The following is an 18101-nucleotide window of genomic DNA, read 5'->3' as shown; positions in this document are numbered from 1 at the left end:
AGTGTAAAATTCTGCAAAAAATTATTGCATTTCATACAAAACAAATGTTATGTTCTCAGCACCAGTGATATATCGCCACCTGCTGGCAAATGGCTTGCACTAAGACTAGGAAAAAAAAAAAAGGAAGTGATTTATAAAAAATAAAAAAATAGAGGCATAGAAAGTGATTTTTCCTACAGCAACCAATCGGATGTATTTAAAGTGAACTGATCCTTATGTGATGTGTGCATATAAAATAAGAGTACTCCACGTGGTGTCTGCCCATGGTTCCCCCTGGGGCGCCCAGCCTCATTTGTCACTCATTTTGGTCTGATCGTTATAGTTTTATATAAAATGCACTTTTTATCCTTAAAGTGTTTCCCAGTGCTAAAACTTTCATTCAATTTCTAAATGACTGCATCTGTAAATTTTGAAAACCAGAATAAAAAAATAGCAGTGGTTAAAAAAAAAAGCCTTTATGGCCCAGATTCTCAAAGGACTTACGACGGCGTAGCGCCATGTACGCCGTCGTAAGTCCGAATGAGAGCCGTCGTATCTATGCGGCTGATTCTTAGAATCAGTTACGCATAAATTCGACTAAGATACGAGCGGCGTAAGTCTCTTACACCGTCGTATCTTAGGGTGCATATTTACGCTGGCCGCTAGGTGGCGCTTCCGTATATTTCTGCGTCAAATATGCTAATTAGCTAGATACGTCGATTCAAGAACGTACGTGCGCCCGGCGTATCAAGATACGTCGTTTACGTAAGGCGTACGACCGGCGTAAAGTTACCCCTCATAAAGCAGGGGTAAGTCATGTTAGGTATGGACGTCGGAAACGTACGAACAGCGTCGGATTTTACATCGTTTGCGTAAGTTGTCCGTGAATGGGGCTGGGCGTAAGTTACGTTCACGTCGTCTAGGCATTGAGCGGGCGTAATTTAATTTGAAAATTCTACGTGATACTGAGCATGAGTGCGCATGCGCTGTTCGAAAAAAGCGTCATTTACGTGGGGTCATGCTTAGTTTACATAAAACACGCCCCCCTGTTCCTCATTTGATTTAGGCGCGCTTACGCCGGCACATTTACTCTACGCCACCGTAACTTTAGACGCAAGTGCTTTGTGAATACAGCACTTGCCTCTCTAAGTTGCGGCGGCGTAGCGTAACTACGATACCCTACGGCCGCTTATATTTACGCCTATCTACGTGAATCTGGGCCTATGTGTTTAACCAATCATTTTTTTTGTATAATTCTCCTTTAAGGGGGCGTGTCCTATGCCTGCATACTTTTGCTAATAGGTGTCCCTCGTTCCCATCTCAAAAAGTTGGGAGGTATGTTTATAGGTAAAAAGGTGCTGAGAAGATTTAAAAGTAAAGGTAGAGTGCCTGCTTCTCAAAACTGGGTAAAGTTAAGCAAACCTGTCATGTAAGAAATAACTGGCTGCTATCTCTGACATTCCTCTTTATAATGTTAAGCTGACTGACTGTGTTGATGGGGAAATGAAACGATTTTCTTTTCATGCAGAATGTGGTTGCAGGAAACAAAACTGCATCATCTATGGCTTGATAGTTGCTTTAGCTTGAGTTGGAATTTAAATCATGCTGTACTCATTCATAAATAATGCTAGTACAAAATAAATTCAACAAGTGTTGCATGATCACAAGAGCAAGTTTCATACTTATCATATGAGAATGTATGATGCAGTCAAAACCAGGGCTTAAGTCCAGCGGGAACGCATGGGAACGACGTTCTTGTACTTTTTTCACAGCAGGAACACCGTTCCCGTTAGCAGCCGCGTCCTGCAGGACTGCAAGCTGTGGCAGGCAGTGTGGGTGTGGTGCGGGGCTTCTGTGCCAAAGGGGGTCAGTCTGCCCCATATTGGGGGGGGGGGTCATCCCAGCGTGCCTGTCCTCCCCCCCTAGTCCAGTGATAGACAGAACAATGCCAGTGTGTATTATAGGAGGCGGGACCTTGTTACAGTGTCCGCTGGAGGAGGGTTGACACCCCCCCCCCCCAAATGTGTGGCAACCGGGGCGGACTGACCCCCGTCGGCACTGGTAAGTGGGGACACTGGTGGCGAGGCTGCATTGCTGGGGACACCGGTGGCGAGGCTGCATTGCTGGGGACACTGGTGGAGCTGCATTGCTGGGGACACCGGTGAGGCTGCATTGCTGGGGACACTAGCGAGGCTGCATTGCTGGGGACACTAGCGAGGCTGCATTGCTGGGGACACTGGTAAGGCCACATTGCTGAGCACGGGTGAGGCTGCATTGCTGGGAACACTGGTGGAGCTGCATTGCTGGGGACACCGGTGAGGCTGCATTGCTGGGGACACTAGCGAGGCTGCATTGCTGGGGACACTGGTAAGGCCACATTGCTGAGCACTGGTGAGGCTGCATTGCTGGGGACACTGGTAAGGCCGCATTGCTGGGGACACTGGTAAGGCTGCATTGCTGGGGACACTGGTAAGGCTGCATTGCTGGGGACACTGGTAAGGCTGCATTGCTGGGGACACTGGTAAGGCTGCATTGCTGGGGACACTGGTAAGGCTGCATTGCTGGGAACACTGGTAAGACCACATTGCTGGGGACACTGGTGAGGTTACATTCCTGGGGACACTGGGAAGGCTGCATTGCTGGGGACACTGGTAAGACCACATTGCTGGGGACACTGGTGAGGTTACATTCCTGGGGACACTGGGAAGGCTGCATTGCTGGGGACACTGGTGAATCTGCATTGCTGGGGATACTGGTGGAGCTGCATTGCTGGGGACACTGGTGGAGCTGCATTGCTGGGGACACTGGTGAGGTTACATTCTGGGGACACTGGGAAGGCTGCATTGCTGGGGACACTGGTGAATCTGCATTGCTGGGGATACTGGTGGAGCTGCATTGCTGGGGACACTGGTGGAGCTGCATTGCTGGGAACACTGGTAAGACCACATTGCTGGGGACACTGGTGAGGTTACATTCCTGGGGACACTGGGAAGGCTGCATTGCTGGGGACACTGGTGGATCTGCATTGCTGGGGACACTGGTGGATCTGCATTGCTGGGGATACTGGTGGAGCTGCATTGCTGGGGATACTGGTGGAGCTGCATTGCTGGGGATACTGGTGGAGCTGCATTGCTGGGGATACTGGTGGAGCTGCATTGCTGGGGATACTGGTGGAGCTGCATTGCTGGGGATACTGGTGGAGCTGCATTGCTGGGGATACTGGTGGAGCTGCATTGCTGGGGATACTGGTGGAGCTGCATTGCTGGGGATACTGGTGGAGCTGCATTGCTGGGGACACTGGTGGAGCTGCATTGCTGGGGACACTGGTAAAGCTGCATTGCTGGGTACACTGGTAAGGCCACATTGCTGAGCACTGGTGAGGCTGCATTGCTGGGGACTGGTAAGGCCGTATTGATAGGCACTGATGAGGCTGCATTTGATGGGCACTAATAAGGCTGCGAAAAATAAAAATGTGATAAAAAAATAAAATTCTGTAACCCAGCAGGGAAAATACTGCATGTTTAATCACATACACGGAGGTTCCTTTTGATATAGAAGTATATCTCTTTGTATATGATAATACATGATTTTCTTGCTGTGTTCAATTGAAGCCTCGTACACACGACCGAGGAACTCGACGGGCAAAACACATCGTTTTCCTCGTCGAGTTCCTTGTTAGGCTGTCAAGGAACTCGACAAGCCAATTTTCTCCATTCCCATCAAGGAAATAGAGAACTTGCTCTCTTTTTGGCTCGTCGAGTTTCTCGACAGTTTCCTCAACGAAGATTTACACACAACCGGTTTCCTCGGCAAAAAAATATCTCCCAGCAAGTTTCTTGCTGGTTTGTGCCGAGAAACTCGGTCGTGTGTACGAGGCCTGACTCTTATTTCTTAACAATTATCTGGTTGACAATTAAATGTTTTTTGCAAATCATCTGTTCCTGTTTTTCCAAAACCATCTAATCGTTTGCTATGTAAAAAATGTTTTCGTACTACTCACTGTTTTGTATACAACCACATGGACCTGACTTGGTACTTTACCAGCAAGCAGAGAGTTTGACGCAGTTTTTTTTTTTTCCGTGCAGAGCCCTAAGGATAAGTGCAGAGCTCTGATGCTGGACATACATAGGGCAAACTCAGGGCAGCCACCTTTTGATCATGAACAAAAGTGAATTTATTAGGGCAACCCATCTCCAACAGTCTGCACAGCTTTCTTTTTCTGCACACACGTTTTTTGACAGATTGCATTGAGCCATTTTTGTGATTTATCACGGCCTGAAAGTGGTTAAAAGTGCTTGAAACTGCCTACAAATCAGGGCTCAAGTCCTGCGGGAACGCGTGGGAACGGAGTTCCTGCACTTTTTTCACAGCAGGAACTCAGTTCCCTTTGCAGGACTAGAGCAGCCGAGCCAATCCTTCACTAAGCGGGATGCCCAGCTCGAGTCACTGTCAGGGGTAGGCGAACCTTAGCAATCCTTTATGTTACTGGCCGATTCCTGTATGTGGATTTATTGGGTAGTGTGCGGGTATTCCGTCACTTCCTCGATGCCGCAATGTCTCCTGGGAGCTTTTGTCATTGTTCCCAGGAGACACTGTGGAGGTCTGCCGCGAGTTATCGCGGGATTTAGAACTTGCGGCATCGAGGAAGTGACGGAATACCCGGACACTACCCGATGAATCCATATACAGGAAGCGGCCAGTAACATGAAAGGATTATTAAGGTACAGTGGATCGAAAAAAAAACATGCGGTTTAGTAATTATGCATATGAGTGTATCATTTTTTTTTTTTTTTTGGTGGGGGAGTGGATCTTGGGTGGGAGTTCCCACACTTTTTCCCCAGGACTTGACCCCTGCTACAAATGTGTAAACTGCATAGTTGCAAATCTAAAGGAGATTGCACAGATCAGGTAATGTGTGTGTGTCCAGCTTCAGTGGTGATCTTACCAAAGGCACGAGTTCTCCTCTCTCCATGATGGCGGAGAGAGTCTTCCCTCGCTCAGATCCAGAGGCCACCTCCGCCCTCAGCAAGTCTCCAGAAGATAGATGGGTGTAGCCATATTTCTGTACAATCTTCTCACACTGGGTGCCCTTACCGGAGCCTGGTCCTCCTGAAAGAGGCAGAAATGTTTAGGATGAGAATATAGGAAAGTAGTTATTATATTATAGGTATTATAGCTGCTCTACCCAAACAATGTCTCTGGCAGCCACAGAGTTTTCAGAAGATGATTACCAAGTTTGCCATTTTGCAAATTTTCAAATTCAAAACCATTTATAAACATTACATTACCCAGCATACAATCTGGAAATTACCCACCTCAAGTGTTTTAACCAAGTTAGAGAAGTTATTTTCATGTTTTACAAACAGTCCCGCTTTTGGTCAGATAGAGGCGCAACTAATATTAATAATACTGATTGGACAAGGTGGAGATCATGACTAATGACCGCTACACTAATGACCGGTACACAGGACCGGTTTTCCCGTCGGAATAAACTCCGACGTTTTTTCTGACGGAATTTCACACCAAATTCTGACCGTCAAGAACGCGGTGACGTACAACACCACAACGAGCCGAGAAAAATTAAGTTCAATGCCTCCGAGCAAGGGTTGACTTTATTATAAGCATGCGTGGCTTTTAGTCCATCGGAATTGCATCCAGACGAACGAAAGTTACGATAGAATTTTTTTTTTTTATCGGAAAAATTGAGAACTTAGGGCCAGATTCACGTAGAGCAGCGCATCTTTGTGCCGGTGTAGCGCATCTCATATGCGCTACGCCGACGTAACTGTGAGAGGCGAGAGCAGTATTCGGAAAGCACAAGCCCCCTACGTTGCGCCAGCGTAACGTAAATTGGCCGGCGTAAGCCCGCCTAACTCAAAGTAGGGAGGTAGTGGGCGTGATCTATTAAAATGAAGCGTGACCCCATGTAAATGAAGGTCCGAACAAACCGCGAATGCGCACGCATGCTCAGAATCACGTCGAATTTACGCCCTAAGATACGCCGGCTTAATGCCTATGACGTGAACGTAACCTACGCCCAGCCCCATTCACGTACGACTTACGTAAACGACGTAAAATACGACGGCTGTTCCAACGTTTCCGATGTCCATACCTTAACATGACTTACCCCTGCTTTAGGTGGAATAACTTTACGCCAGGCGTACGCCTTACGTAAACAGCGTATACTCATGCGACGGGCGCAAGTACGTTCGTGAATCGGCGTATCTCGGTCATTTGCATATTCGACGCGTAAATCAATGGAAGCGCCCCTTGCGGCCAGCGTAAATATGCGCCCACGATACGACGGCGTAGGAAAGTTACGTCAGTCGGAAGAAGCCTATTTTCAGGCGTATCTAGTTCTATGGGTACGGCGCAGAGATTTCTGCGAGCTTGTAAGCTGGTGCAGTCTGTGCTCCCCACTGTAGATGGCGCTCAACCCAAGTGGTAATGAAGGAGGGGAAGAAAACCATGGGGGGCTGGGTTCCCCTATGACTTCCTGGGAACAAGGGAACAACGGAAATTCCAACAGAAAAAGTCTGGGTCCTACACACGGTCGGAATTTCCGACCGAAAGCTCACATCGAACTTTTCTTGTCGGAAATTCCGATCATGTATACGCGGCAATAGAGTTTACCATTCTCCTGGCTGCGTGCCTAGGCGGTGCGCCTGTGCCTTCTGCTCGCACCTAAATGCTAAACTCTCATGCACCAAGGCTAAATGCCCAATGAGCATAAGTCCTTATGTAGCGGATCACCTTTTAATGTGGATGTGCTGTTTGCAGATTATTCCATCCCCTAGCGGCATTAGGGTGACCTTAATCACATTCATGCTTGGATAAAAATATGATTCTTTAAAATTCTGTTTGTAATTATTCATACTCACCAACCACAAAGATGATCTTGCTGTTCTTAAGTTTATCTGGAGGGAGGAAAAAGAAACCAGTTAATGGATCAAAGTCCTACATAATTCAGATCTACAGCCCACTGAATTATAATTTCCCTTAGGACTGAATAAGAGGTAGAATATGGAGAGAAGATCACATATTAAATGTGTTTTTAGTAGGAAAGGATAATTTCATGTAATGTAAAAACCTAAAAGCCACAACAACCAAACTATCAGAGAAGAAAACGCAGAGGGATTCTCCATAGCAACACCAATCAAAAAACGTTTTCTATTGCAGATATGAAAACAAACACCTGATTGGTTGATATGGATCAATCTACTATGTTTTAGTTAAGGCAACCTGTAGTAAAGAAGTGTGTAGCCCGCTACTCTTCACCTCTTTGGAGAATGCTAGCTGCCTGGCGATCGTGCCCATCCTACAGTATATCTGACCTGGAACAAATATGGAGATCAGGAGTTCTGACTTAGAACAGATTGAAACCAGAGCCTGCCAGGCACCTATAGGTAGATTCAGGTACCTATGCCTAACTTTGCGGCGGCGTAGCTTAAGGCATTTAAGCTACGCCGCCGTAAGTTAGCTAGGCGAGTACATGATTCACAATGTACTTACCTGCTAAGTTACGGCAGCGTAGCCTAAATCGGCGGGCGTAAGGGCGCCTAATTCAAATGTGTTTGAGGGTGGCGTGTTGTATGTCAATGGGGCATGACCTTACGTTTTATACGTTTTTTGCAAACTGCGCATGCGCCGGGCGCCTACATTTCCCAGTGTGCATTGCGGCTAAGTACGCCGCACGGGCCTATTGATTTTGACGTGGACGTAAACGACGTAAATCACGATTCACGGCCAACTTACGTAAACGACGTAAAAAATTTGGGAACGGCAGCCATACTTGACATTACTATTCAAATAGGGCCTAGCTCTTACTTTACGCGGCCTATCTCTTACGTAAACGGCGTAAAAGTACTGCGTCGGCCGGGCGTACGTTCGTGAATCGGCGTATCTACTCATTTACATATTCTACGCCGACCGCAATGGAAGCGCCACCTAGCGGCCATCCAAAATATTGCAATCTAAAATAGGACGGCGCAAGCCGTCGTATCTTAGATATGTTTAAGTGTATCTCTGTTTGAGCATACGCTTAAACATAAGTCGGCGTAGATTCTGAGTTAGGTTGGCTTATCTACTGATAAGCCGGCCTAACTCTTACTGAATCTACCTACTAGCGTATTCAGAAAGTGGCAGCCACCACTTTTCTCTTAAACTGACCACTCATGGCTCAAATTTTGCCCAAATCCCGCTGAACTGGCCGCAATTCGAGGAATTAGTGGTCCTGTCAGCACCATCTAGCTAAACCCAAAAAAATGAAGAAAAATTGTGGGCAAATGAGTGCATCCTATCAGATGTATTCACTGTTTGGGTACTCAGACTGGCGCTGAGTCGTTTTCCAGATACAAAAGCCAACGGGGGGGGGGGGGGGGGCTCGATGTATTCATTCACGTTGTTTTGCTTGGATGGAGGAAATCGATGTGTGTATGGCTACCTTTATTATAAACCTCCTTTAAATTCAGTTTAAGTTTCATGCCGCGTACATACGATCGGGTTTCTCGGCAGTGAAAACGCCATGGGGCCCGACCTGGTCCCTTTTCCCACACGGCTGGTTTTCCCGACATGTTTTCTCTTGGTCGAGAAAACCGGCCGTGTGCAGGCTCCACGCGGTGTTTCCCTAAGGGAAAACTGCAGAGGAAAAAAACGCCACGATGTCGCGACAAGAAAAATAAAAACATGTTCTAAATTTTCTCGTTGTGATTCTCGTCGGTTTTCTCGTCGGGAAAACTGCTGGAGAGCCTACAGACATACGGTTTTCTCGTCCAAGAGAAAACATGACAGTTTTCCCGACGAGAAAACTGATCGTGTGTACGCGGCTTCATTCACAGTAAAATATTAACAAGTTCCACATTATTGCGGTTAGAGAATTCTGTGTCCTCTTGTTCTGAATGACTGATCTAAGTTATGTTTACAGCATGAATGTAGCCTAGTCAAGCTTTTTAAGGCCCCTGTATGCATAGGGGTATTTACTGCTATATAAGGCAGCTACATGTGACTGGCTCTCTATGGGGCCGGTTCACATATCTCTACAGTAGGTCCATTGCGGTGTGCAGGAAAAACGTGTGCCTTTTTCGGTGCGTTTCAGGTCCGAATTCAGCCCGAAATTCGGACTAAAATCGGACCTGAAACGGTGAACCAGCACGCACCGGACCCCTGCTGTGCGACGGATGCGGCGATAGTGTGAACCGTGCCTAAAACACAAGTGCCTGCAATAGACTTTGACAGGCTAAAGCCTGGTACACATGGTCGGATTTTCCTCGGACAATAAGCGTAGGACTTTTGTCCGAAGGCGTTGGCCGTGAACTTGTCTTGCATACAAACGGCAAAGAAACTACGTGGTTTTTCAGCTCTTTAGCGCCACCTTTTGGGCAACTTCTGCTGATGTTGTCTTATGGTTAGCATTGCTTCCGAGCATGTGTGTTTGTACTTTTGATTTTTTTCCAACAGACTTGTGTACACACGATCGGATAATCCGTTGCATCCCTGGACCACAGACTGACCTAGCTGCCATTTCTGGAATGACAGAAGTCCCAGAAATTTAAACAATTAGTGAATGGGAGCAAGGTAACTCTCCAATTCCCCACTAACTTTAGTGTAGTGCCCATACTGAAAGTAGGGGGGCGCTACACTTAATATAGACCATCCTTTTTCAACCTTTGTACTTCAAAGGAACCCTTAAGATAGTTTTCAGGTCTCAAGGAACACCCACTAATACCAATTCATCAGAGATCTGTGGGAAAAAATGGTATTATGTTGGTGGCTAGTGGGAGGAATCCAACTCTTACAATGCTGGTCAGAGTGCCACTCTTATTCCCCGTACACTTGACCGAGTTTTCAGGCGGGAAAACTGCAAAGAGAGCCTTTGGCCGGGAATCCCGGCCATACGCTCCCTCTCAGTTTTTCCGACCAGAAAACTGACAAACCCCCTGGACAAAAAAAAGAACCAGTTCTCTCTTTCCCAAGCCTGGTTTTCCCAACTGACTTTTTCCCGTCAGAAAACCCGGCCGCGTGTAGCAGAAACCGGCCATTTTTGGCAGTTTTCCTATGGGGAAAAACTCAGATGGAGCATAAACACAGTCTGGAAAGCTCTTATCTGAGTTTTCCCGACGAGAAAAATGATCGTCTGTATGGGGGAAAAGTAGAGAGCAGGTTCTCAGCTTTCCCTTCGGGATTTCCAATGGACCTTTTCCCGTCGGGAATCCCGGACGTGTGTACTAGGAATTTACACATAGATAGAAAGGTCATTGGTGTCATGCTGCTGGCTGTACCAAGGGGAATTGGGCCAAGAACTATGGAGACACCATCAAATGGGAAGTCAATTAGCCACAGCTCAAGGAATCCCTAGACACCTATGGATGAACCCTAGGGTTCTACGAAACTGTGGTTGAGAATGACTGTTCTAGACTGTTGTGTACACTTATGCCTTGTTTCCACTGAACGGAACGGTTCGGGTCAGTAGATTTGGAACGGTTTAGAACGGACCGGTCTATTCTCGTGAGCGTTTCCACTGCAAATCGGTCCGTTGGGACCATACAGAATTTAGAAAAAATGCCTAGCACGTCCACCAATCAGTGGAATGTATTGCATCTCCGCCCTAATGGAACCGTTCCATTTTCTATGGCCCCACATCTGAAGCAGGACCCAGAATGGTCCGGTACGGTTCGGTTTTATGGCACACTTTCTTAATGGAAACACCCAAAATAGTGTACCGAACCGAACCGTACCGAACCGATCCGCTCAGTGGAAACGAGGCATTAGTAGCTCAGAGATCGCTTGGAAGGTTAGACACTTGGAAAAGTAGCACATTTCTAAATTCAGGTGACTTCTGAGTCGCAAGCAAAAATGTCAGATTCATACAAAGCAACACTAAAGAGGGGCACATATAAATAATTTATAATTAAACCAAAATAATAATTTAAAGAGACCCTGTCACCTTCCTCATTCATTAATAGCTTCTATGCAAAAGGGCCTCCCTGACCTGATGATACTAATTTGGCTAGTGCTTTCTCATCGTTGCCTCCTCTGTTGTAGCCAGCACAAAGATCGCCAGTGCGGGACGCAGAGGGAATGATAACATCACCACCTTGATGTGACATGAATGGCGGCTAGATCTGTCACATTGGAAGAAGCCCCATGTTCCTCTATACTTGGAAACACCAGGTATTGCCACCAGCTGTGAGGGAGGTAGGAGTGGTGGGGGAATTCTGGTGAGGTGAGTATCAGTGGGTTAGGGGGGCCCAAGACACTCTCCTTAAAGAGTTAGTTCACATTTACCAAAAAACTGCCTATGCAGATAATTGGGCGTCTGTACATAAAAACCAAACTGTGCAGTCCTGACTAAAGTAGAATAATACCCTGGCATAGACAATTTACGTAAATCAAAAGAACAGTCTACCGGAGCCCCAAAAGACATGCAAATCAAAAGAACAAAGGCTGGGGGGTGCAAGGCGGGTGCACCCTCTTTTCTTATTTTTCAGTGTAGGCATTTTACGCACCTTATAAAGCCTGACTGGTACACTCCCAGGACATTACTAGGATGTTACTAAGTGAGGCCTAGTTGTTACTGCTCACCACCTCCATCATAGAAGTGACCTCTTAAATGCTGAACCCAGAGCTATTACATCAGTGGAGAGAAAGAGAGTATGTGAGGGGGTTTGAATGTGAGAAAAAGCTCACTCCTGTGATAGTGGAGGTGAGTAGTTATGACTAGGCCTTACTTAGCAACTTTCAAGCCATGTCCTGGGAGTTTTCAGGTCAGGCCTACACCTATACCAAGAGCAATATTTAACTTTAGTCAGAGCTGCACAGTTTGTTTTTATCTATAAACACTCCTTGTTTGCATAGCATACTTGCCAACAGTCCCTAATTTGCCGGGACAGTCCCGAAAAACGTCCCTGCTTTTTTATTGTCCGGGCAGAAGTCCCGAAAATTGGCTTCTATCCCAGCCTCCGGGCCGTTCTGTCTCCACCCTTCGCCACCCAGATAGTAAGAAAGAAGATAGGGTCAAGGGGAAACAAGATGGGGTATCTTGTTTCCCCTTGCCCCTATCTTCTTTCTTACTATCTGGGCAAAACATTAGATCCTATTTGGTACCTTTTTTTCATTTTTTTCAGATATACTTTGCGTGTTTTCCTGATGAGTGGCAACAGGCCACAAAACGCATCGAGCATATCAATGTTCCAACACATAGCTTGACCTCAACTGTGATTCATTTGTATCTAATAACCCACTATTGTATCCATTACTCAATAAGCATTTGGCATTTTATACTAATTACTTCCATGGGATACTATGCGATTTCTTTTTTGTATGCCATCGCCTTGTATATAGATAAAAATAATCATGTTCAACAATGTATCATATGTTTTTACGAGGTATGCTTTGTTTATATGTCAATTAAACCATTTTATAATTTCTCCTACCACGTGACTTGGGCCTCACTCTAATGCCGTGTACACACGATCATTTTTCAGCATGTTCAAAAAACGACGTTTTCCCAACTTCATCATTAAAAATGATGTTGCCCACACACCATCGTTTTTAAAAAATGATCTAGCAAAGCGCGGTGACGTACAACACGTACGACGGCACTCTTAAGGGGAAGTTCTATTCGCCTTTGGGCTGCTTTAGCTGTTTCCGTGTTAGTAAAAGACGATTTGCGCTTTTATGTCTGTTACAGCGTGATGAATGTAATTACTCCATTATGAACGGTAGATTTACCAGAACGAGCGCTCCCGTCTCATAACTTGCTTCTGAGCATGCGCGGGTTTTTTACGTAGTTTTAGTCCACACACGATCATTTTTTACAACCCGAAAAACGACATAGTTTAAAGCGACGTTAAAAAATGCAGCATGTTCGATTTTTTTTGTTGTTGTTTTTCAGAACCTGAAAAATGATGTGTAGCCCACACACGGTCATTTTAAATGAAGTTTTTGAAAAACAACTGCTTTTTTCATGCTGAAAAATGATCGTTTGTATGCGGCATAAGTCCCAAAAAAACCTTTCTTATCTCTGATTTAGGGATGGAGATGCATGTTATCATGCACATCATTTAAAGTCACGAAACCTCCTTTGCTTTCTATGTTCTTTTTTGAAAGTAGGGCATAGAACACAGGGTGACTAAGGGCTAGATTCAGCAAGAATTTACATTGGCGTATCTATTGATACGCAGCGTAAATTCAAAGCTGCGCCGGCGTATCTTCTTTCTGTATTCAGAAAGCAAGATACGCCGAAATTAGGCTAAGATCCGACTGGCGTAAGTCTCTTACGCCGTCGTATTTTAGTTGCATATTTACGCTGGCCGCTAGGTGGCGCTTCTGTTGATTTCAGCGTAGAATATGCAAATGAGCTGGATACGCTGATTCAGAAACGTACGTGCGCCCGGCGTAATTTTTTACGTCGTTTGCATAAGGCTTTTTCCGGCGTAACGTTGCTCCTGCTATATGAGGAGCAACCAATGTTAAGTATGGACGTCGGGCCAGTGTAGAATTTTGCGTCGTTTACGTAAGTCGTTCGCGAATAGTGCTTTGCGGAAATTATGTCCACGTCGAAAGCATTGACTATTGCAACGTAATTAGGAGCATGCGCACTGCCATATGTTCACGGACGGCGCATGCGCCGTTCGTGAGAAACGTCATTTACGCCCACCTCTTCAGAATTTGAATTTGGCGCGTTTACACCGGCAGATGCACGCTACGCCGCTGTAACTTAGGGCGCAGGTTCTTTGTGAATCCAGCCCCAGCCTCACTAAGTTACGGCGGCGTAGCGTATCTGAGATACGCTACGCCCGCACAAACTTACGGTGGGCTTTCTGAATCTAGCCCTAAGTGTACAAGTGTTAAGAGGGGCAGTTGGAAAACAAAAGGATTCTGTGTTGCCTGGCAGAGAGAGCAGAAAGGCAATCAAGTGTGAAGGGGGGCTTAGTAATAACATTGGTGGGGGGAAAGGGGAACAGGCAGGCGCTGCCTATACCCAGGGTTGTCACCTGGCTAGTAAAAATGTCAGTGTTATTAATGGGATCATAAGGCCTTTGCAATAGTGGTAATGCTTGTCACCCTCTGAAAAGTGATCTGTAGTGGATCTCTTTTCAGAGGGTGGTATAACAACGACTGACAGGCATTCAGGTGATACTTTGGCCACTTCCTGACACCATTTTTTTTTTTACTTCCTTGAATCCCAATTTTATATTGCAGGACCATGTTTCAAGTGCAAGCCAAGTGCTTGGCTCACAGTTGTGCAGTGACCCTATTAGACTTAATGGGGCAAGTTTGACAGCTTGTCAAACTCTACAGCCTGAGTTAAAAATGCAGTGGCTGCAAAGCCAAGCAATATGGCCAGGGCATTTGTTTTAGCCTGTTCAGCCATATTGTTAAGATTTGGGTAGGTGTCTAGAGGGGTGGTAAAACCACAGCTCAGCTGCCTGTAGTTATTATTGCCCATGTGATAGAGCATTAAAGCAGAATTCTACCCAAAAGTGGAACTTCTGCTTATCTGATTCGTCCACCCCCTGTCCATTGTGACATTTGGCACCTTTCGGGGTGGAGCGGGTACCTGTTTTTTACAGGAACCCCGTCTCCACTTCTGTCAGACCTAGCTGCGGCGAGGTACGTCAGAAGTTCGGCCCCTTCCTTCTCTTTCCTCTACTGCCAAGTCAGTAAGAGAGCTCAGCGCGCATCGCGCATGCGCAGTAGGCGCCCAGGTGTGAAGCCGCAAGGCTTCACTGCTGGGTTCCCTTACCCGCAATGGCTAGGGCAGCACCCGACCACTGATGGAAACATCAGCTGCGGTGCCGACTTCGCTGGATTCCAGGACAGGTAAGTGTCTGATTATTAAAAGTCAGCAGCTACAGTATGTGCTTGTATTTGGGGGGGGGGGACTCTGCTTTGAGGCCCCTTTCACATGGGCTGAATCAGGTTTTGCTCAGCAGGGGATGCGTTTGCTGTAAACACCTGACTGCCCTCCGATCTGATCTGGCAAGACGGAGGGGAACGACAGGTCCCCTCTGCCTTCCAAGTCTGCTTACATCCAACTACCCATAGAGGAGAGTGGAGGGTCCGATCGGGTCTGCCTGAAGAACGGACAGGTGGACCTCTTCTGTGAAAGGGACCTTAGGCTGCTATTTTTCCCAGAAGAGGAGACTAAGGGCCGGATTCACGTAGAGCAGCGTAAAATTGTGTGGGCGTAACGTATCTGATTTACGTTACGTCTCCGCAACTTACACGGGCAAGTGCTGTATTCTCAAAGCACTTGCTCCGTAAGTTGCGGCGGCGTAGCGTAAATCGGCCGGCGTAAGCCCACCTAATTAAAATTTGGATCAGGGGGGCGTGTTTTATGCAAAACTACTGTGACCCGACGTGATTGACGTTTTTGCGTAACGGCGCATGCGCGGTCCATGGAATTTCCCAGTGTGCATTGCTCCAAAGTACGCCGCACGGACGTCATTGGTTTCGACGTGAACGTAAATGACGTCCAGCCCCATTCACGGACGACTTACGCAAACGACGTAATTTTTTCAAATTTCGACGCGGGAACGACGGCCATACTTAACATTGTTACGCCGCACTTATGCCTCATATAGCAGGGGCAACTATACGCCGGGAAAAGCCTAACGTAAACGTCGTAACTTTACTGCGTCGGCCGCGCGTACGTTCGGGAAATCGCGTATCTAGCTAATTTGCATACTTGACGCAGAATTCTACGGAAGCGCCACCTATCGGTCAAAGAAAAAATGCAGTTAAGATCCGACAGCGTAAGGGACTTACGCCTGTCGGATCTAATGAATATCTATGCGTAACTGATTCTAAGGCTGCATTCACACCTGAGCGTCGGTCGTTCGGTCGTTTTTTTGGGCGTTTTTTTCCGGCGTTTTGTCGTATTCATGCTTATTTGCGCGTTTGCATACATCGTTGTCCGACGTTTTTGTACTTCGACGTTTTTTATTTTAGCCAATAGGAAAAATGATCATCTCAATCAATGATCATCACTTGTTGCTATGTTGGTAGATTTTTTTAATCTTCTGCATGGGCGACAAGTTCTATTGATTAAAGCGACGAAACGCCCGTAGCAAACGCCCGTTGTCGCGCAAGTCGCTTGAATCGAGCGTTTCCATTACTTTCTATGGGAAATGGAAACGCTCAAATACGCCGCTGTTGCGCGATTCGCGCGACAAAAAAAGGTCCGGGACTTGTTTGAGCTTCGCGCGACAGGCGTTTGGGCGTTCGGCGTTCAGGTGTGAACAGTCACCATAGCAAATAATGTATTTTCATCCCTCTGGCGTTTGTGAGCGTAGCGCTTCAGGCGTAAAAACGCCTAGGTGTGAATGGAGCCTAAGAATCAGGCGAATAGATACGACGGGTCAGATTCGGACTTACGACGGCGTACATGGCGCTGCGCCGTCGTAAGTCCTTTCAGAATCTGGCCCTGAATATATCTCTTATCCAAAGAAAGGATCATCTGTTCCTCCTAGCGGCCCATAACCAGGAGAACGATGCCCGGTCCCACTAAAAAGCGGCCATCTCATGTCTATGGGTGGTTGGGACATCAACACAAAATCTGTACACGTGAGCGGGGCTGTGAGGGCCTGGCAAAGGGAAGGACTGCGAATGTAGGAAAGGAAGGAAATAAATCAGGAAAGAGAGAAAACGCAGAAGGCGTGTGTTACAGATGGATAGTTATCTGTATCATCTGCTCTATGGTTATTTACCCGTTTCCAGTCCCTCTGGAGCAGTTTTGGATCTTCTTGCGCAGCACGCTCCCATCTTCACCGTGATGCGTCCGTCTACTGTGTATGTGGAGATTGTCCAGACTGTCTTCTCATAGGTAGCAGACTGTGCGATTCCAGGCTCAAAGAAGACTACAGAAAAAGTTTGATCCTTTTCTGCTGTTCTGGCAACTGTTCTCCTCCTCCCCTGGAGGCCGGTCGTTGTGGTCAATGGCAGGCAGCCCGTCGTCCTAGCGATGTGTGCTAACACTCAGTCTAACCTGATGAGCCGTTACCCGGGGCAGCTGTACACAGTGACAACAGACAACCAAGCCTGTCACTGCGGACGTCATAACCAAGCACACAATCATGGGGCTTCTCCAGACAGGGAGACACGCCATTTATTTTAGGGCTCCAGTTTTTATTCCGTTTTTGAGTTACAAAAAGAAGGTTACTGTGGCCCAGATTCTCAAAGGGCTTACGACGGCGCAGCGCCATGTACGCCGTCGTATGTCCTAATCTGGGCCGTCGTATCTATGCGACTGATTCTTAGAATCAGTTACGCATAGATATCCATTCGATCCGATAGGCATAAGGCTCTTACACCGTCGGATCGTAACTGCAATATTTTTTTTCCCCGCTAGGTGGTTCTTCTGTCGATTTCCGCGTCGAGTATGCAAATTAGCTAGATACGTGAATTCCCGAACGTACGCGCGGCCGACGCAGTAAAGTTACGACGTTTACGTTAGGCTTCTCCCGGCGTATAGTTGCCCCTGCTATATGAGGCGCAGCCAATGTTAAGTATGGCCGTCGTTCCCGCGTCGAAAATTTTATAAAATTACGTCGTTTGCGTAAGTCGTCCGTGAATGCTGCTGGACGTAATTTACGTCCACGTCAAAACCAATGACGTCCTTGCGACGTCATTTAGAGCAATGCACGCCGGGAAATTTTAGGGACGGCGCATGCGCAGTTCGTTCGGCGCGGGGACGCGCTTCGTTTAAATGAAACACGCCCCCTACCCGCCGAATTTGAATTCCGCCGGGTGATTTACGCTACGCCGCGGCAACTTTACAGGCAAGTGCTTTGTGAATAAAGCACTTGCCTGAAAAACTTGCGACGGCGTAACGTAAATCAGATACGTTACGCCCGCCCAGTTTTACGCCAATCTACGAGAATCTGCCCCAAGCTCATTAAATCCTATGAAACTCTTCCCACTAGTCAGTTGTGGGTGCAGGGTGTTTATAAAAGTCCTGCTTGCTGAATTTTTGGTGCAGTAAAAAAAAAAACGCACTGAAAACGCACCTCCCTATAAGGCTGCATTTACACCTGAGTGTCTCTTTTTTGAGCATTTTTTCAGGCGTTTTTTTTTTGAGCGTTTGTATGCACATTTTTGAGCTTTGCATTTTTTAGCCA

General features: G+C 46.8%; 1 protein-coding gene across 5 annotated transcripts in view; it reads right to left on the bottom strand.

The window, feature by feature from the left end:
- AK1 (adenylate kinase 1) overlaps positions 1–18101 on the bottom strand; it is a 169510-nt gene that overhangs the window by 9411 nt on the left and 141998 nt on the right. For 4 of the 5 annotated variants that reach the window (XM_040324751.1, XM_040324750.1, XM_040324753.1 and 1 more), the window contains 2 exons: positions 6861–6896; positions 4925–5088 (listed from right to left, as the gene is read on the bottom strand). In XM_040324751.1, the coding sequence (XP_040180685.1) occupies positions 4925–5088; positions 6861–6896 (200 nt within the window). Of the gene's footprint in view, positions 1–4924; positions 5089–6860; positions 6897–16691; positions 16853–18101 lie in introns of those variants that run through there. The other variant, XM_040324752.1, reaches the window with a different exon arrangement.

The sequence above is a fragment of the Rana temporaria genome, chromosome 9, assembly GCF_905171775.1.
Source record: "Rana temporaria chromosome 9, aRanTem1.1, whole genome shotgun sequence".
Classification (NCBI taxonomy): domain Eukaryota; kingdom Metazoa; phylum Chordata; class Amphibia; order Anura; family Ranidae; genus Rana; species Rana temporaria.
The sequence above is the reverse complement of the archived record's forward strand: the minus strand, read 5'-3'. Positions and strand labels throughout refer to the sequence as shown.